General features: G+C 51.6%; 1 protein-coding gene across 1 annotated transcript; it reads left to right on the top strand.

Annotated features, from left to right (window-relative positions):
* The first annotated feature begins 3342 nt into the window (after positions 1–3342).
* LOC128271899 (putative mediator of RNA polymerase II transcription subunit 26) lies at positions 3343–21265 on the top strand. The gene is made up of 6 exons (XM_053009581.1): positions 3343–3421; positions 12464–12648; positions 15648–15864; positions 15936–16496; positions 17937–18607; positions 18677–21265. The coding sequence occupies exons 1-6, from the start codon at positions 3376–3378 to the stop codon at positions 20237–20239; spliced, it is 3243 nt and encodes a 1080-aa protein (XP_052865541.1). The 5' UTR covers positions 3343–3375; the 3' UTR covers positions 20240–21265.
* The last annotated feature ends 144 nt before the right edge of the window (positions 21266–21409 follow it).

The raw sequence follows: 21409 nt of genomic DNA, 5'->3' as shown, positions 1-21409 counted from the left end.
ACCGAAGCCGACCCAAGAAGCCCTTTACGACCGAACGGCCACTGAAATGTCGTCAAACCGTTTAACCGAAACCTGACCCCCGCCGCGGCAGAAGATCGCCGGCAGACGGCGGTGGCACCGTGCCCGGTCTTCCGGGGGCCAACGAATCCTCTCCTCGCTGCCGTCGGAAACGACATTTTAAGGTTATGACTTCGGCCGTACTTTGCGGGGCCACGTACCCCCGTTTAACGGACGGAAAAGGTTGAATATGTTGGCTGGCGTGCTGGTGGACCCACCAATCCGGCGCAGTGGAGCTAGAAAATAAATGTCAAACCGTGCATTGTTGCGGACCGCGCCACCACGCTGCGCCGCGGGGACGTGGTACCGTATCGTACCGTTGCTTTGGATCGATGCTTTTTGTCCGTTTCACTGGCGAAGATTCGCGGGCAGAGCGGCCGAAGCCGAAGATGTGTCTTTTCCGTGCTCGGGGAGTTGCGGAAGCGGCGCTTTATGGCGCCTTTTTACGGCGCCTAGAAACAGAGCCGTGATTGTTGTCGCATGAATTCGTTCATTTTTTTATCAACTCCTGCCCCAACGGAAGGTAATGAAGCTGCACCGTGGATCCCGGTCCGTTTTGAGAACCGTGCGGTGAAAGTGGGGTTATGCAATGAGTGATGACTCTCCACAGCGAACAACGTGTTTTTGGGGAACGAATTTTCGGGAAGCTAACGATTGTACACCGAGATTTAAGGGGTTGACTTTGGGTCGTAAAACCGTCGCTAGATAGCAATATCTAGAATAAGTAGAGTCAGCCTCTCAGAAGACCAACGTTCCGTGACTGAAAAACCATATAGTACTACTGTCTACTACTACTATTACTACTACTACTACTATAGGGATATTTATTTTGTAGGTTTGAAATGACAGGGCTGCCAAATTACAGATTTCCCATATACCTGTCAATCCAAGAGTCAAACTTTTAGTTGAATCCATCCATTATTTGAATTTAGAATCCATTAGTTGAAAATAGTTTTATAGACTACAATTGAAGATATGGACTTAAAAGATATGTGGTCTCAGCAAGACGAGGCAACAAGCCAGATGATGACAATTGGCCTTACCAAGATCATGCGATTTTACACCGTTGGACGTTTTTTTGTGGGGCTACGCAAAAGATCGTGTTTATGCTGACAAGCTCGCAACTTTGGGACATTTGAATAATAACATTCGCCAAGTTATGGCCGATGTAACTCCCGAAATGTGCAAAACAGGCATTGAAAATTATCTTATCAGAATCGACTGCTGCCAATAAGTCCCGAGGTTCCGAGATGACCATCTGAACGATATAATGGGAAAGTACAAACTTTATGATAAAAAAAATGTTGCATTAAAAATTCAATTTTTAATGTGTTTGGCGTTCTTTTTTAAAAATAGAAAATAAATAACCCTGTACATTGCTGTACTCACTTACTATCCACTATATCGTCCATCTTCAAACACTCTGTGAACTTTGGGTGATTTGGACTACTTCGACTACTAGGATTACTTGGATCGGTGACTTGGTCTACTTGGTTTACTGCCATCGGGACGCTTCTTGACGCTACTTTCTGAACTCTCGCAGCTTACTACGCTAACATAAAACGGCAACAATTGTCGCTAATCGCGATGCTGACGGCGCATCCCTTCGAAGATACGGATACGGAGTCGTGTCTTGCCGTGCCGTCCATCGCGATGACGCCGCAGCAGGATGCCCGATGTTCTGAAGCGCGAGTGCCACGATGTTACTAGTTAGAAGTCTGCCCAACTATGTGCCTCTCTGTGGGAGACTTGATCGCCGATCTTCAAGAAAGAACCCTCGCGGCCCGGCTCGAGGCCGTTTGCAATAGGCTGCTGCTGCTGCCGGCGGCCCGTGCTTCATGCTGGGTGCGCTATGCGGGGCTCCAAGAGTGCGGCCAGAGAAGACGATCCACTCGGCTCGGCGGTGTGAAGATCTTCGGCCAGCCCCCCAGTCATCGGTGGGTTCCCATGGTGCCACGCAACCCGTACCGTACACAAACACCGCAGAGGGGAGCCGCGACGGCACGACTCGCGGCGCGTGCGGTGCGCGGTGACGCAAGGCAAAGCCGAAGCGAAGATCCAAGCCTCGGCCCCCACTCCCGAACTCCCGATCTGGCATCTTCGCGCGGTCCATCTCTTAACTCTTCCTTTCATTTTTCAGCTCGCATCACTTCGATGCCAGCCGCAGGAAAGTGAAGTCGAGCCCGACAGCAGACCGGCGTTCCACGGATGCGGATCCCGCAGACACAGTGTCTTGGACCCCCGGAGACTTCGGTACGACCGTGGCGTAGCGTAGCCGTTCGTGGAGTGTTCTGGAAGCGCGCCCGAAGCGCGTGTTCTCCGTTAAAGTGGCTCTGTTCGAGCGTGTGTTCTCTGTTCAAGCGCGTGTGGCTCCGTCCGGACTTGTGCAATCGGTGCACCTGGAACCAGCGCCGTTTGGTGCCTATTTCTGCGCGCAGTGTGTGACCAATGTGCGCCCAAAGCTTACCCCCAGGTGGCTTGCTGGTGGTAAAACAATCGCCAGAGACTCTGCGCGGTGGTACCGAGTGCAACAGTTGGGGGTAGAGCCACGTTCCCAGCCGGTCCTAGTGCCGCCACTCAATTTATCAGGATTCTCCAAACCAAAGCGCAACGCCCGCCACGCACGTGTTCCCACGCTATTGGCGGACACGGTGCCGGTCGAAGGGGTGAAGAAAATTCTCGCCCACAGTCGAGTGTGAATTTTCCGACATTAGCTCGCGTAGGAAAATACTTGACCGGCACGGGGCGGGAGTCGGTTGCGGTGCGTGTCCGGGGCATGGTGGTGTACCTGGTGTCTGGTTGCCGTCCCCAAATCTCGCTGACGGTTCAGTTTTGATTTACGAAGCAGACGGAACGGTTCTAGATCCGGTCGGGTGGACATCGAGCCTGTTTTGTTGATGTATTCTATCGCGCGTGTACCAAAACGTTGTTGTTGTTGGCGACAGCCCGTTGTTGATTCCCACTTCTTGGTCTCTAATTGTATGTTTTTATAGGTTTTTGTTTCTAGTTCTTGTGATCTAGGCCCAGCTGCTAGTGACGAAGTGTTTCCGTGAAGTTAAGTCGCCAATACCGAGGGCAAAACCCCTGTGGAACCCCTCGATCGTGCTAATGTGTGGTGTGGTGAAGTGCTGAAGTCCGGAAATTGGCTGTGCTGTAAAGCGTGCTTAAAGTGTTAGATGTTGACTGTCGTGTCGCAGCGTAGGGTTAGAAAGCATCGGTGAACTCATTAAACTCATTAGAAGTAGCGGCCCCAGTAGCGCGACACTTGGCAGTAGTGAGCCCATTGGACTGCAGGTGATCTGCTAGAGGTGATCTGCAATGGCATTCAACATGGAGCTGATGAAGCAGCTTACACTTTGCGCGGGTAAGTGATCAAGTATAGCTGTCGGGATGTCACTGCTTAGAAGCAACTCACTCAATAACTGCGAGATAATTAAGGATTTAAAAAAAAAGCCACAAACATTGGGCCTTATAAATATTGGGCCATTTTGGTGTGCTGTAAATTAAATCTTTCCCCGTATCGTTTAATATTACAATTAATGTATTTTGCAAGAAGCTAGAACTGAGCAAGAATATCTAAGGCTTGTACAGAACATTTGATGGATTTGAAACATTGCCAATAATCGTAATAACAGTTTATTCTGCATTACTGTTGCTCAGGGAATTATCTATTTGAGAACATTGCATCAAGTCACTTCCTAACCCGACAAGTCATTGTTAGCCCAATTAAAGAAATGGTGCCCTAATTAGTAATTGACATAATTGACATCGGTGTCAATTATAGCTCCAGGGTATCCGGAACGTACCTAACCCCGTCTGAGCTTTGGTGCATCTGCGTGTCTTCCGAAGACTAGCGCACAATCCTTTAATCGAGGCGTTCGTGCGACCACCACTTTATGATCACGACCAATTTCATCATTCGATTTTCGACGTCACCCTGGCATTTCGAACCCGGTGGATGACTGAAAGCACCGTTGCCAAACGACCCGACGACGTTGGTGAATATGCAAATGCACCATCCCATTCGATTTGGCGGTTACCGGAAAATGCCGGGAATGATGCAAAGACGCGGCTCCCATCAGCACCACACCTATCGCCCGGTGTGGGCAGGACATTAATTGACGACGGTAAGAAACCGCATGTGTGTGTGCGTGGCTGGCTTATGGTAATGTTATTGGCACGTTATTTGGGACAGATTTGTGTCACGTTATCGCGACTCAGGATAGTTTGTTGCTTGTTCCTCTATTAAAAAATAAAATCCGCAAACGAGCAATGGTTGATTGGATAAGTTGGATTGGATGAAGTCAAAGCATAAATAGACGGTGTGTTTTGTGTGATGGAGCAAATGCCACAAGCAAATTAATTTACGATATACCAACCACATATCAGTATTTTAAAAACCTACTTAACTAATCAATTTAAATTAGTTACTCAGAACTGAATCCTGGTGATAGACAAAGTGCGAGTTTAACAACTCCGAAGCGTTGCCTCATTAGAGAACTTCCCGCCGGCCAATATTAAGCGGCAGCCCGTTCGACTAGTTTTAGTATTGACGCAACAATGTTGATGAGCTCTTTATGAGATTCGCAACCCAATTTACGCATAACTGAGCTGAGGATGCCTTCGCGGACTACGGACGAGCCACGCGGTGGCGGGTCACTACAGGAAACCTGCATCCGGCCACCGGTTTACTGCGCCACTGCTTTTCATTGCCAACAATTACGCGCCCCATCAAAATCGGAACCGGAGTGCGCTGCTTAGACGGACCTTGTAATCCTCGCTCGGGCGAAAACATCGCCTCAAATGGGCAGGGAGGGCCGGGCGGTCCAACCTTGAACCGCATTCGACTCGATTCGGCGCGGCGCGAATCCTGTTTTGTGGGTCCATTTTCGGAGCCGATGGCCGGCCATAAACCCCAATCGGACGTGGCTGCCTCCGAAGAAGATAGAGTGCCAGCGGGCTTTTGACACCTTCGCCGCGACCTTTGCTCGTGGCTTCATCGGCAGACGTGGCTCTGCACGAAAATCGATCGTGCCGACGATCACAAACGGGGCAGCCCGCCGGTCGGCCCGTGCGTTGGCGTTCATACACCTCGCAAATGACACGGAGCCGTGAGAAAAATTCTTGCGCCTCATTATTGCGAAGGCACCCCCCCTAGAGTGGAAAGAAGACGCTGGCCAGCGTCTTCGAAGTTCCGAAGCGCACTAACCCACCGGTTGAGCAATCGTAGAGGAAGACCTGGCTCGGACGTCTGTGCGATGTGGCGTATCGTGTGGCGCGAACAGCTGAACTTTAGCATCTTCTTATTCGCGTGTCGCGATCCTAACCTTGAGCGCCGCGGGCCTCAAGCCGCGCCAAGCAAATATCAGTCCCGCGCGTAATTGTCTCGACCGGGCCGACCCGCAACAAGTAATCCGAGTTGCGGGATCACAACAAAATCGTTGCCGGCTGCATGTAATGTTGCCAGCGAAGGGCCATTATGATCGTGGCATCATTTCGGTCTCTTCGGTCTGCAGCCCGCTTCTAAGCTGATCGCGTCCGGCGACTCGGGCCGGCCATTTTGGGGAGGAGGGGGAACGACGGGGTTAATTTTCCTCCCCCCTGGAAGGGCATTTTCCTCCGTGCTCTCTTGGCGCTCCTTATTACCGTCACCCACTGCTACATGTAGGGATGAAGCAACCGAGCCGGAGTCTACAATGTACTCGAAGATCTCCCGATTTGCCCGGCGCTTATGCTGGGTGTGTGTGTGGGTGGATGCAATGTTCGTTGCAGAAACGTTGCAGAAGGTTCCACCGGCCGTCCATTCGGGAGCCTCAAATTGGTGTCCGTCCCTCCGCCGCCCTATGTTTCCTAACGCGCTTCCCGCGCACTGCGACCGCAATTGAAGTGCGACGTAGACGCAATTTAAGTGAGTCATCATCAACGGTTTCGGCATCGCCGTTTGCGCCTAATTTTCCACCAGGCGCCCATTTTTGGGCTTCGATTTTTGGTGGCACACGTGGCAGTCGTAAGCGTACGAGAAGCCCAACCAACGGAATATTTGCGAAGTGGATTGCGAAGAACTCGCAGCCGAACGCGGCGCACACGGCGGCCCTTCATCTTAAATTACACGGAGATGGAACGAGGCGAATATGGGAAATAGTTTCAATAGTAATGTAAGTTTTGGAATGTCTAAAAACGTGTGATCCAAAAGCCCAAGTAGTGTTGTTGGTTTAAGTGTTATGACGACAACCGTTATAAAAAAACGCGCAAGACTTTCCTGGTTTGTTTGGGACTCTTATAAAAACAACCTTAAACAGTTTTTGTAACCCTCAGATGGTTGCAAAACAAATTGCGGGCTGACACCGCACAGTATGGCTAAAGTTAAATGGCTAGGGTTCGCAGCAAATAACTTTATCAAATAATGTTACGTCCCTTTTCTAAAAGTCTTTTCCCTGAGAGAAGTTTATTGCTGTCAGACAACGTTCAATACTAAAATACATTTTCCGTTTAAATTCCTTTCGAATAAAATTAATGTTCAATAAAAACTACACAAGTTAAGGTGTATAAATTATCCTAGGCTAAAGAATGGCCATGAAAGATTCAAAGGAACAATAAAGAATGTGTGAAGTCTCTAAAGAATTGCCAGTAAAATTATTGGACAGTTGCGCGTGCATTATTCAACTTTGCCAACAGCAACTTTACACACTTTAAAACGAAACCAAATGAAATGACTAGTATGCGACATTTGGGGCCTATAATACCATGAACATAATGCATTTGCATTAAACATTGTTTTATCGATGTGTTCCACATTCATCAACATCTCTAGATGAGATTAAAATAATCAAGAGATGTAACTCGTTTCGTGAAATTACCAAAAGTATTACCGAAGATTTGCATCGGACGACGAGCAAGATGATTCGGTTTTTGTGGTACAAAAAACCTCGCAGAGCAGCCTAAACCTCGCCGCTTATGTTTTTTCCCCGCAACGCTGCGCTCCGAAATGATTGATTCAATTTGATCCATAATTCCGCCTCGACCATCATTAAAAATGAATTATTTATTCCAAAAAAGGCATTTTAAAAACCTAATTCACTGCGCTCTTCGGCCCCGGGCTCGAGCAACGATTTCCGGTGCCCCATTCACCGTTTTTCGCATAACATGCGTCAATTCTTCACGGCACCTCGTTACAATTAGTACTGCGATTTCCCGTGTTTTTTCTCGTTTTCATTATTTTACCGTGAATCGTTAATTTTTCAAGCCCCATGCCGAGCGGGCACAACAGCGAGCGCACCACCAAAATCCTACTTCCGATCGACGCCAAGCCACAGGTTGCATAATTGACCTCGTTAGCAAACAACGCACCGCACCATCGGGTGGGTTGGCGCGCGAGGAAGCGCAAAAACCGGCACGACAGACAATGATTTTATGTTAATCAATGCGCCAATCGTTCCGCGGGCAAACAAATATGATGCGTGTGAGAAAACTGCCGACCTGAGGCACCGATGCTGGGCCCACAAACGGATAAGCATCGGAACGGAGTTTTCGGAGCTTTCAGGGGATCTGCTAATTACCACCATCGGAAGTGGGTGAATGGCAGCGCACGATGCATTCTTCTGCGTCCGCTAACGTGCCTGGAGTCGAAGATTACGCAACCCAAGAGTGTGGTCACAGCGCGCAGCGCTTTCAACATATCGGCACCCAAATCTTTCCCACCGCGCACCGAGCGTCAATCAGACCAGTTCAACGCGAGGATATTATAAAATCTTCGCGATCGCGATCAGTAGAGGGACGGTAGAATGTTTATCTCGAAACGCCATCCACCTACAGAGGGCTGCCACATTCGATGTCAGCTTAGGTCGACGGCTTCCTGGCCGGACAAACACCGCTGTCTGGCGGGATGCAATGCTGGGAGGTCGATAAGGGTGAAAGCATCACTCTCGTCCGACGCCGGATCCGACGATACACCGCTCTCGTGGCGTGACCCCTGACCCAATGAGAAACCTCTCCAGCTGGCTAGGAATTGCCACTGGAACGGCGGCATCACGAGCCTATCAGATCTGCGGTGGTGCCGAGCCACGGCACGGTGATCGTCATGCTCGTGAACTGCAATTGATGGTTGCCGCTGTTATGCAACCGGCCTGCCGATGTCTCCCACGGTGTGGCATACCGGGCGCTCCAACGGGTGGGGGGTGGTGGCAACATGTTTGACCAACAGCTTTCTGGTACCGGCCCCGACGCACTGTCTGTCGCTACTGCTTTGCTAATTACGCCCGAAACCGAACGGAACGTGACCTTGCTGGCCATGATCGCGAAGCGTTACATGCGTTACGCTGATCCGCAGCGCCCAAAGCCGGCACCGCCCGTCATAATGACCCGGGGGGCCGTAATTAAATGTGATGCTCTTGGTGCAATCCATTGTGGCGAGAGGATTTCCTCACCGACGATCAAGCAGGCCGGCAGTCCGGCAGTTTGGGCTTAGCGCGCCAGCGATTGCGCTGCACGGAGCACCCGAAACACTGGCCATCATCCATCATCGCGCTGGACCGGTGGGCCCCCCCACCCCGACCGGTAGCACCGTGATGCAGTTCAGGCTCCCAATCGAGATGGGGCGCGCAATGGTGGCTCGGTGGCGTAATTGGAAAAGCGTCGTCGCTTTCGCTACCGCGAGCCGCCGATGGTGCAGCTTCCCAGATTTCTGCCAGTCGCGCCCTGCATTTGCACTCGCAACCAACGGCAGTGGCGGCGGCGGCGGCGTAATCATTCAATTTGCAGTCCCTCGACTTTGCTGTATCCCGGCCCACAGTTGATCCACACGGCCCACTGTTTGCTGGGGCGATCGACCCGTGGGGCGCATTCTGGAATAGGGGCGGCGAGCGAACGGTTCGTGAAATATGCACCACCAACAACGGTCCATCACAGATCGAACCGAACCCGTTCGAGTCATCATCAATCATCGTCGCCATCGACGCTGCCGACTGGAATCTGACAGCCGCCCGAAGGAATTCCATACACCGCAAGATTGTAGTGGGTTTCGAAACTTTGCAGCGCGCGCAAAAATTTCGATGATTCAAGCCGGTCTGTGTAAACCAAAATACACTGCACCAACACGCTGCTGCTAAGACCCTATTGCTTACTGGGTGTTGTGGCGATTAAATTGTAACCCTTCTCAAGGGTAGTACACGGTAAACGTTAAAATATAAGACAGCCATTGAAAGTTCTTATTTCTGGGGCCAAATGCAGGAGGTTTTAAAATTTGTAAACTTTTTTGTTGTTGTTTTTGTCAAGTTTGTTTGTACGAAAAATCGGCTGTAATAAAAAATAAGCAAAACTTGGTTCTACTGACAACACTTTGAAGAATGTCCTAACGCTTTGACAATGTTTTTCGCAAGTACAACTGCGCCAGAGGTATTTTTGCAGCCCAAAGATTTACTTATTACTTTATGTGGTTATTGTTGATTCCATATTTTATTAGAAAAGGACCGCTTTCCGCTATGTTCTATGTTGAAAATCAAGTAAAATGAAAAAAATTAATTGAACATGTGAAATTGAAATCGAAAAGATTAAGCTCAAAAGATAGATACATAGATACACAAAGAAAATGTAACTATTTATTCCTTTTCAAGTCTAACTGTTGTAACTGAGTTTGAGCTGTAACTGATACAAGCCTAGCTATCTAATTATTCCCAATTAGGTCTTCCACCACTTATTACTTTTTATGTTTTTTAGAATATGTTTGATTTGTTAAAACAAAAGGGGACCGTATTATCAGTAAACTAAATTTTTGCAATCAAGTTGATATCGGAGCACAAGTTGGCGGGATTCTTTACTCTCGATATGACCGCCAGTGTGTTTGTACAATATCTTGCAATGTAGGGTGGTGATTTATTCAATAAATAAAATTGGTTTGTAGCCAAACATTGGCTGACTCGGTAGCAAAAGACACCAATCGTCAAGAGATGGATTTACGACCGAATACTCTTTGCTCTGCGATAACGTTCACCGGTTCTATGTTCACATTGAGTGACCATTTCCGATTAGTTTTACCATTTGAACTTCGACAAAACGATCATCGACTAAACACGTACTAAGCCTGTTACATGGCATTAACAGCTTTATGTCGCTATTCATTTTCTGTATAACCACATATGCTTAACCACAAAAAACCACAAAAAACCACAATCGTTTACTAATAAAAATCGTGACGAGAATGACCAAATAAGTCTTAATATTCTCAATCTGACATTGCTAGGTGCTGATCGTTACTCAATTCTACGTAAAACTATGAAAGCATCAATCGGTTCACACTTCGTAAGAGTTCCCTATTTGTTCTGCGTTTTTCACAATTCTTTCAATGAACGCACCCGAAAGCTCTGCCGCGTGAGCTGTTCATTGTACTTCTGCAAAATACGAGGCAAATCTGCTAAAACTTAGCGTATGAATAGCAGTAAAATGTTTGGTTAACACGCTTCACTTTACCCAAACCAGACGGGCTGGAACCCCTGAATGAGGTTTCGTCAAGCGACCCCAGGTCGCCCGATGATCATACTGTACTGATGCTATTTTCGGCACTCAAAGTAGGGCCGTTTGACCTTCCTCCGTGTGATCGCAAAGATCCACCACGGTCTGAGCCACCGCCATCACCGTCATATGTTGCAACACGTTGGAGCGGTGAGCGATGCCTTTATGGGCCACATCGGCCATCAGTGTAAGTGCAGCGGTAATTGCTTACGAGCATTGCATAGTGGCGGTGTTTCGATTCGCGATGGATGCGCCGTGTGCCGTCTGCAGCCTGGCCGGGTCGTAGTGATGCGGGTGTGCATGAAAGTAGCTCCACAGCTGCTCCATAGCTGCTCCACCGAGCCCTCAGCCGAAACGCGTCGAAAAAGTGTCCCACAAAAACGATTGTCTGTAATTGGGTAATGATCTTGGCGCTGGTGCCCGTTTGGGGCAGGTTATGCTGCCACCGAGCGAGCCTTCCTTCGGTGAGCGAGCATAAGCGGGTGACCGGTCGTGGAAATTACCTCATCGCCGTGCGTCCAAGTTCTGAATTTGCCGCATAAAGTGTCGGTCGCCGCATCTCGTCTGCAACGGTTGGCGTAGCGCGGTGCTTATAATGAGGCACGTGGCCGTAAAGCCCTCAGGGAGGACGCATCAACACATCGCGACATTACACAACACAGCCGCCAAACCGGCGACAACAATGGAGAATGGAGGCTGACCGTTCCGTTAGACCGAAAAAGATATAAACGGAAAAGGAAGCGGCGAGAGCTGTCCAGTGCGCTCCAGCGGGGCATATCAACCCAACAATGTGTCCGAGAGATCACATTGAAGACTGGGTCTAGGCGATCAAATTGAGGACTGGAGTGCCGATTCGGTTGACAATCTGTTTCTCGAGTATTCCTTCAGCCGTAGCGTCCGGGTCCGGGAAAACCGGCCCGTGAAACATGTCTCGGCGCGCGCGCGGGTTAAGAAAAAGGTCAACTTTCATGGAGATGTCGCGACCGATATGCAATGGCCCCTCACTGGGACACGAAATGGGTTTGAAGTCATTACACAAAAATCGTGATAACCGGAAGGGATGCCTAGACACCGGTGTAACAGTACGGCTGCCATCAGCGGACCCATCACCCGATCGGATCGAGAGGATCGACTGCCAACGCCAGGTACGGGACCGTGCTTCGGGTGGCTGAGAAGAGGGTTTCTAAAACAACAATCCCAACCTTCCTTCTGGGCCACGGTAGGTTGGAATCACGATGGCGCAGCCAACGCCATTGTCATTCGAGCCGAACAGCGCTCCTCTCTACTAGCACGGGTGGCCAATGTTACGCGCGCGATGCGACTGCGATTTGCATAAACACAGCCACATAAAAAAGGAAGACCCGGGGGCCGTGCCCGAGTTTCGAGTAACGTTCCCCACCGTTTAGCTTGGCCAAAGCGTCATGACATTAGGGCAGCAGTGTTCCGCTGCCGTCTGGAACCGGCTGGAAGTAGCTCAATGTTCGCCCGGCGCGGAATGTCAAACCGATCGGTGACGAACGAAAGGGGACACGCCTGTTACCCATCCTCATTTTTTCAACCTATAAAAGGTTCACCAAGCTTGAGCATAAATTTGACTGCCATTCGAGTTCGATTGTGCTGTGCTGATACAGTAATACATAATGTGAATGATTCCAACGAATACGAGTCATTGGTTCATCTGCAAACCAATTTCTATTAGTGATTTTGACTCCTTGGATCGTTTGTCTGTAGAAGTTCTAACAATTAGATATTGATTTACTATATTCCTAAAATTGGACAGCAGTCGTAGCAGTCTGATATTCAGTACTAGGACCTATCGTGAAGTTAGCTGCAATTACCCGTGAAAACACATCACTTGAAAGGCAAACCTACCTAACTCATCCTTAACGTTTCTCAATTGCAGCACTACTGGTTGCCACCGCAATCGTAAGCAGCGATGGACAGTTCGTGCCCGGACCTCGCTACAGCCTGGACAACATGCCCAAAACGGGCTTCACCTGCCGCGACAAGATACTCGGCGGCTACTACGCGGACTCGGAAACCCAGTGTCAAATGTTCCACGTCTGCGTCAAGGTGGCCGGAGTCGGTGTAAGTACGCCGGGAATGTGTGGAACCGTATGTGGGGGATTGACAGCAGAGAAAACCATGACCCCCAGTTGACCCGTCAACTCCCATGGCATAGCCCAAAATACTCGCGCTAGTCGAAGCGCGAACCCGAAGCCGCAAGTAAAAATTATCCAACCCCCGGCTTCCCGCTGCTTGCTGTCTGGCGTGTGCGGACGTTACCGTAACATGTCAGCCTCAAGCACGGCACGGCACGGCACCCGGGCCGTTCCCAAGAGACTCTCGTGACCTTTACAAGATCGGCAGCCAACGCTAGAGGCAGCGGCAGGCTGACGAAGCATGCGATCTCGGAGGTTGCAAGCGGACTGTGGGGACTAACGACATCTCCGTCTGTCTTTCTGCATCCTTTTCTACCGATGTTTTTTCGCCTCCTCTGCTACACAGCGCCACTCGGAGCTGAACTATGCAGGCATAACCACCACCAAGGGGACACTTGAATAGATTTGTTTGAAGACGCGCGTGCTCCAGCACGTCCTTGTGCCTCTCAACCCAACCCAGTCCGAGGAAGGGCTGTTCGATGACTTTCTACCACTTCGTGTGATCAAATTCTGTTACACGCCAGGTGCCAAATGTCGTCCGCGTAACAGACAGCAAACGGGTTCCGTGAGTAACGAAAAAATGGGTAATAGACAGTTCTTGAGAGACAGTCCTAGACCAGCGAGGCACTACCGGATAGCCACGTCAAGGACACTCCGTAATCGATGGGTGTGCCCGGCTGATGGAGCACGACCGCGTAGAAAAGTACAACGGGCGTTGCATTCCCGAACGGCCGTAAATGTCAACGGGGCGGTAGATGATCTCAGTGGTGACGATCGCATGATCTGTTTCGATAGCACTGCGCACGGCTGTGGGTGTCGACTCCTTCAAGGCCAGCGCGATTCGTGCGAAATGGTCAGTGTCTGACACACCTGAAGTAAATCAAGAAATTAGAATACTATTTGTTCTATAGTTGCCATCAGTCACTAAGTAAGGTACGGACCTAGTATTATTAGAGACGGTTATTATTATTTGGCTTGACGTTCACAGTTCCATTCTCAAACACTGCCTCGATCGTTTGACTGTTGATCCTTATCCTTATCCTTATATTCTTAGCTGGTAGCCGAAAGGATCATTCGAAATCGGAACTCAGTGATCGGGATAGTTGAGCGCAACACGAGACTTTCCATGAAAGATGTCGCCAAGAATGGGTTTTGTTATTCGTATGAGTTCTGAGTTCCGCGACGTTATGTGTCTTAAAGCTTTGTACTGTTCTCTTGTTCGTCCGATACTCGAGTTTGCTTGTGTTGTGTGGCATCCGCACTACTAGTGCTGGATTGTTCATATTGAGGCCATATAGCGCAAGTTTACAAGGATCGCTGTCCGTAGACTTGGTTGGTATGCTGCGGATCGACTTCCACCTTATAAAACGCGCTGCCTTCTACTTGGGCTACGTTCACTCGAGCACCGTAGACGGTCAGCACAGGCTGTGTTCGCATTTAAGATTTTGACGTGGCCCGCCCTACGTAGCCCGCGTAAATGCAAAATTATCATTACTTTTTTATTACACCTTGTATTATTCCTGGTTTGAATTCGAATTCTTTTGCCACGAGTTTTTCTTTTGGCTGAGTTTGGCTGTGTTGAGCCAAAAGAAGGTTGGGCAAAGGGCATAAAAACATCAGCTGGGTCGCGCATAAGCATCTAGAGTCTAGAAAGATCCATGTTTGACCATACCCCCCGCAGATCCAAGACTTAGCAGTTTAAGGGCAACAGACCCCAATCCTCAAGAGAGTTTCAAAAACAAACTGCCGTTTTTGTTCTTTCTAATTAAATTTCCTCACCATCAACCGGTGATCACAATCAATCGTCAGCTCTCGCAGGCGGGCGGGGTTTCAGTTTTCACTAATTACCCGCAACCCCCCTCGGGGCCCTGGGTGGTGGTTGGAAGTGATTTCCATCGGGCACCTGCCTGCTTAACCACGGGAAGGAATTGATTATACAATCCATCAACGGTGCAATGAATAATAGATGATAATTTAGGCAGATTGCTGTCGGGGTTGCGAACCGCCCTGGGGTAGAAAAAAACCAACAACCCGCGTCGAGTCGAGTGTACGGCCCAAGAGGGGGCTCCCAAGAATTCCCAGCGCCAAGCAGCGTAAAAACCATACATTGCTTAACCAATAGAGTCGCCCCTTCGCAGACCGATGCCGCCATGCCGCGCGCTACACCCTAGTAACCGAAAATGAGAAACAACCGAAACCCAACAATTAATCATCATATTCACACCGGCGCCGCCTCGGTCACCGTTGGTATCGGGGGCCAATCTTATCTTCCGCCCGGCTACCGCCAACCGCCCCTCTACAGCGATTACTACATCCACCACGAGCCGGAGCTACTGAAGCTGTGGCGGCCCGATGCACAGAGACAATTCTCCCTCTCGTCCGTCATAAAGTCATACCCACAAACACACAGAGGCTGCCGCGGGCGCCAGCGCAGCCAGTCTGGCGCCAGCGCAACACCTGCCGTGATTGCGTCGCCGGTACAACCTTCGTCGGGCCAACAATCCAAGCCAACCCACCCCCCGCGAGTCTGTGGCCGTGGGAGTTGGCGCTGGCATGGCGTAGCACGGTGCGTGCCAAATCATGCCACCGTTATGAAGGTTATCACTGCGATCGGTCACTGCTGGGTCTGGGGAGCCGCTGTGCCGCCGTTGCACCACATGATCCCTCTCGGCTTACTTCACACCTCGCTAATCGGATCGGAGCCGAGCAGGAGCCATTGTTAGGTGCTCCTCTGGCTTGCTTAAGGTTTCGGATTGAGGCGGGAAAAACTGAACTCTACTGAGGGTTACGCTCGGTTTCGTTTCCAGTATTCACACCAATTAATAACTTTTCGTACCGACCGACCGACCGTCGGAGTGGATTGTTGCTCATTCGCCATTTTTTTTTTTTTCCACCGCCACCGACTTCAATCGTCGTCCGTCCCAGATTCAAGATTTCCGTTTCCTATGCCCGAATGGTACGGCTTTCGATCAGGAAGCCCAGATCTGTGCCGATTGGGGCGACGTCGACTGCGAGGCGGCCACCTTGTACTACGGGAGCGACAACTTTGACCTGTACCGCTTGGGATCGGGCTTCGAGAGCAAGCGTGCCCCGTTTGCCGAGGAGGAGGAAGCCACGTTCCATTTACAGCGTGCCGAAACGAGTAAGTAGCGACAGAGAGAGAGAAAGCCGTAGAGGGTGAGTTGTTGATCTGGCGATCGATTCTCGTTCCAGGCGATGCTCGTCGAAGCAAGCAGTACATCGTTAACCAGAGCTCCAAACCGCAACAGCCTCCGAGTTTCAACCAGATCCCCAGCGTACAGAAACCGGCACACCAGCAACAGCAACAGCAGCAACAGCAGCAACCGCAGCAGCAGCAGCAATACTACCGGCAACCAGTAGTCACCACGAGCACTACCAGCACTACTACCACCACAACGCCGTTCACGCCGGCCGAGAATGGGTTCTACAAAAACATTCAACCCTCGGCGAAGCTGCACCAGAAGCACGTGGAGCACAAGCATCACCAGCTGCTGTTGAACCAGCAGCAACTACTGCAAGCTCAGCACTTCCGCCAGCTAACGGCGGTGGCCGCAACCGCCACGCCATCCGATCGGCGGCACCCAGCGGCTGACGAGATTCGCACGACCACACCATCCTTTGGCGGAAACAGCAACAGCTACGCCCGGAATAACGCTTTCGCCCAGGCGCAACCAACCCCATCGACTCAGCCACAGCAACAGCAGCAGCAACAGCAGCAACCACAGCAACGCGGAGCCACCAATGACTTCAACAGTAAATACGTAGTATTGATAGCAGTACCTTTAAGGCTTTACCATCCACCATTCAGCCAGCTCCCGTTGATAGAGCACCAACAACTCAACCCGTAAAAACAAAACACAGCGTTACAGAAACTTACTGGTCCTGGTCCGCCGTGTTATCGGCGTGACAAAGGGATGAAGATGAAAGATCTTCACTGTTGGCGGCTACCCGCTATCGCCTTTGCTTGGCGTCAGGAAAGGTTGTCGTCCGGAACAGCTCGGATGTCGTTGGCCAGGCTTCGCCACCAAGAGCCTCTGGGCCTGGCTCTTCTGCGTTGCTTTTGCAGGGTCCAGTCAAGTGCCTCTCTGCAGATCTCGTTCGCTCCTCTTCGTAAGGTGTGCCCAATCCACTTCCACCTGCGTTCCCGGATTTCAGCTTCAATCGGTCGCTGTTGGCATCGACGGTGGAGTTCCTCGTTGGATATCCAATTGTTAGGCCACCATGCCCGAATGATGTATCGCAAGCAGCGATTGACGAAGACTTGCAGTTTTTGCGTTATTTCTGTGGAAACGCACCGCGTCTCACAGACGTATAGCAGGACAGATTTAACGTTAGAGTTAAATATCCGGGTCTTGGTGTGCAGAGTGATCTGGTTTGAGCGCCAGATATTTCGAAGACCTGCAAAGGCACCCCTAGCCTTCCTGATCCGCATGGCTATATCTCTCTTGGTACTCTCATCAGGCGTTGTCTGGCTGCCAAGATACTGAAAGGTTTCCACCTGCTCAACTTGTTGCCCGCTCGCTACTGTGAAGCTGGAGGAATTGTCAGCGTCCACTACCATTGACTTAGTTTTCGCAACATTCACTGTCAAACCTGCTGCCTTAGAGCTATTGGTGAGGTCATCAAGTTTGCTCTGCATGTCAGTTCGACGTCACTTTGTTGCTTCATCGTTATAGAATTCCACGGTAGTCCTCGGTTAGGTCCGCTGTCAATAGCACCAGCAAGAATCTCATCCATCGAGACAAGGAATAGTAGCGGCGATAGTATGCAGCCCTGTCTCACACCGTTACAGAAAGCAACCGAGATTAACATTGTTTCTGGTGCGCAGGCCGCTCGGTGGTTGTAGCTCCGGATAAAAGAAGATTCATCCAGTCCCAGCTTCCCAGACGACTCGCTCGCCCGACGCAGACATGATCGACGACGGACTGGTTGCCGACCGACGAGACATTGTGTCGAGACTTGAGCTACGCACGCGGCGAAGAAGTCCGATTCGCCCGACTCATTCATCATTTCGCCCACTCACCCATCAGCGCTGTCGCGCCATAATCTCTGTTGCCATCTGGCAGTCCAAAGCTGATCGCTCACATTTGCTGCACCATCGCATTTATATAGACTAACCTTTCTTTCGTTTCCACTCCCGCTATCGCGTTCTTTCCTTTTCTTTCGCCCTTTTTCTTTTTTCGCCCGTGCCAGACGACGAGATCTTCCGTGGATCCCACAGCTCGCACTTCTTCAACAACCGCAACCACGGCAAGGAGGATTACGAGGAGGAGCACTATCGTAAGAGCGCGGCTACGGGTGGCTCTCGAGGCACTGCCCACGGGAATCGTACAACTTCGGGGCAACCAGGCGTCAACCGGGGACGCAATCGGGGCCGCGGCAGTGTGCGGGCGCACAACGTGAACGCGCTGCGGAGTGAGCTGAAACCGACGAGTGCGGCCCTGGTCACCCCCGTGCCGCCTGCTGCACAGTCACAACAGCAGCAACGCACGCAGAACGTGCAGCCTCAGCAACAGCGACCCCAACAGGTGCAGCAGCTGCAAACGACAAAGCTGCAGACGACTACTCCGGATGATTTTGTGGACATTCCCAAGATTCCCAACTTCCGCCAGCAGCCGTCCACGGTGCTGAAGCCTCAGCAGCAGCAACCGGCCGGTCCGGTGTCGCCGTCGTTTGCCGGGCACGCCATCGTCTCCACACCGGCCCCGTTCGCTCGGCATCAGCCACAGACGCAAAGCAGAAACGGTAACCCGTTCTACAACAATCCGCAGCAGCAAAGCTTCCCAACAACCAGTTCAACTACGCAACAGGTTCCGCGGTTCACTAGTTCGCCTGCTCCCGTGCGGGACGCGTTCAAGATTACGGTGACCACTCCTTCGTACGAGCGAAGTAATTTCAACCAGCAGCAGCAGCAACAGCAGCAGCAACAGCAGCAGACGCAGCAGCAGCAGCAGCAACAGCAGCAGCAGCAGCAGCAGCAGTTTTCGTTCAACTCCCAACCTCAGCGTCACCAACAACAGAACGGTGCATCCAGCACGGCGCGACCGTTCCAGGTTTTCGCCGGAGCACCTACATCGACCGTCCGTCCGCGGAGTGCGAGCGAAACCCGAACGGCTACGGAGCGTTCGTTCGACGAGGCGAACGTCACTACGCCACAGGAAGCGCAGCGCATCCGGCCACAGTCCCGGGCGTTCAACTTGGTCGATCCGGCGCGCTTGAGTCAGTTCAACTACAACGAGTACCAGGGAAGCCGCACTAGCTCCACCACCACCACCACCACTACCCCGGTGCCGCCTCCGACGACCTTTGCACCGCTTGCCGCCCAACGTCAGCGACAGCCCCAGCAGCAGCAGCAGCAGCAGCAGGCTGCGTTTGTGAATCCCTTCTTCAATGGCGTAGCCCCCGTCAAGTCCGGGGCGCAACCAGCTACGACGACAGGAGCTCCGATCACCACCTCGCCGGCCGTGGTGCAGCGGGCCGTCCCCAAGGAGCGGTACCAGTCGATCGCTCGCGCCGCCCACGACGGTCAGACGCCGTCGACTGTGAAGAAATTTTCGACCCTCGTCCCGAAGGACCAGTACAATCCGACGACCTTCAAGCCGAACGCCATCAGCAAGAAGGCGCTGCTGCAGTTCGTCAACCAGAAGAACGTGATCGGGCTGGAGAAGTCACCGTTCACGGAGCGCGTCACCACGGAGAAGCCGGTAGGGACGACGAAGTACGCGGGTTACATCCCGACAATCCCACCCGTAACGAGCACGTCCACGTCCACTACGAGTACGACTACGCGGGCTCCATTCACCACGGTCGCGGCCACGATCGCACCACCGAACCGCTTCTTCCAGCCGCCGAACCCCAAATCACCGGCCGTGGGAGTGATTCCCACGCCGACGACGACGCTCAAGCCCGACATCGATGAAGACGACGGCCAGTACCATCCGGAGCTGTACGAGAAGGACTTCTACCGGAACCGGGTGAAGGCGAAGACGGCGGCGGCCGCCGCCCTCGCTGCCGCCCGGAACACGAACGGTCTGGCGTCGCTGTCGTCGAGCGACGAGGAGGAGATCTTCCGGACGGCCCACTCGCAGAACATTGCGGCCAGCGGTAACGATCTCATCCTGGAGCGGGCCCGCCAAGCCGCGGCCCGCATCAACGAATTCTTCTCGTCGTCCTCGGTCCGCCCGACGGTCGGCAGCCGCCGGGAGCAGCCGTCGGGCACGGAACCGGTCACGCAACAGAATCTAGCCGCCGCTGGCGGTGGGAAGCACCGGAAGGACGGCCTCGTCAGGTCGAAGACGGCGCACGGCGCGAAGGGCGCAGGGAGCCACGGCCCGACGCCACGGCCCTTCTCGAAGGCTCCGACGATCCCACCGAATGCCACCATCACCAAGCGACCACCGGAGGACGAGAGCTACGATTACGCCTACTATGACACCGGCAGTCCGGACCTGCCCGAGTACGATATCATCGAGGACTTTGGCCGGAAACGCACCTGAGCCACCCAGGACCCAGATGGGCCGACCGGCAGGTGCTCGATAGGGTAGGACAGAAGGAGGTCTGGGTCTGTATGCGAGATAGAGAGAGTGTGTGTGCCAGTACGCGACCGGAGGAAGATGTAGGTACTTCTGTACCCAGGCGTCTCCAGATGGGTTGTGTGTCGTGTGTGTGACACAACGTAGGAACAATTGGAGTAATCGTTTATGTAGTTGCCCTAGTTAGGCGCGTAGCAAGATCGACAGGATCTTGCGCCAGGCCGCTGCTACTGCTAGTAACTTAGTTCGTGTGTGTGTGTGCGTGTGTATGTGTGTTTGTGAGAAAAAGAGAGAGCGAACGAGTGTATGCATGGGAATGGACGATGAAGACACAATTTCCCGGAACGGGACCCAGCACAAGGCAGGTACGCCGAAGATACGATATGACGATAGGAAGTACGGAGATATTATACTGCCATTAGCGTTTAATCGTTGCCCCGCCGACCCGGAAGCTGCGTCGGGAACGGTACAGGGGACGATCCCGACGACACAGTGCCGACAGTCCGTCCGGGTGACACTATCCCCCGAGCACAGGGAGCCAGTATTTGCTTAGTGCACTCTATATATTGCGTTACCGGGTCAGGACTCCGTCATGCAAGCGGTCGAAGCATGCTACGCTTGAGCTCGTACGGAGCTCTTAAAAGTCCATCTTCTATCATGACCATTTGACCAGAACAGTTCCATCCTCTACTTCATTTTTCGATGTACATTACCGACTTCTACCACTTCGTTTTCGTCGAACGCTCCAGAGAAGCGACCGAAATGGCACAAAATCATCCCATCACGCCCTGCACATCACGTCTTTGCTCACTGCCACGCTACTCTGCATGCGACTGGAAGGCATGTGCATCAATTAGCTATAAACCACACAGTGTATGCAATCAGACCAGTTGTATTTCGATTCTCAAAAGAAACGGCTCAGACCGTTCGTCAAGTACGGGGTGTCTTCGGGAGGAAAAAGAATGTTGTAAATAAATTGTTTTATTAATCAAATAACATAATTTGTGCGTCACTAATTGAACATAGTTTTACGGGGGGATTTTATTTTTTTGATAACAGCATGGAGTCCTGCGGTAAATTCGCAAGCATGTGGAATCTCGTGAAGGCTAGACTTGAAAATATTACACCCAACTA

The sequence above is a fragment of the Anopheles cruzii genome, chromosome 3 (assembly GCF_943734635.1).
Source record: "Anopheles cruzii chromosome 3, idAnoCruzAS_RS32_06, whole genome shotgun sequence".
In the NCBI taxonomy this organism is placed as follows: Eukaryota; Metazoa; Arthropoda; class Insecta; order Diptera; family Culicidae; genus Anopheles; species Anopheles cruzii.
Note: the sequence above shows the minus strand (reverse complement) of the source record. Positions and strands in the feature narration are given on the sequence as shown.

Bases quoted from the DNA above. Each gene is read 5' to 3' on its own strand.
- LOC128271899 (XM_053009581.1), top strand. From the start codon at position 3,376: ATGGCATTCAACATGGAGCTGATGAAGCAGCTTACACTTTGCGCGG. The intron at 3,422-12,463 runs GTAAGTGATCAA...TCTCAATTGCAG, and splicing joins GCAGCTTACACTTTGCGCGG to CACTACTGGTTGCCACCGCA. The intron at 16,497-17,936 runs GTAAATACGTAG...CGCCCGTGCCAG, and splicing joins AGCCACCAATGACTTCAACA to ACGACGAGATCTTCCGTGGA.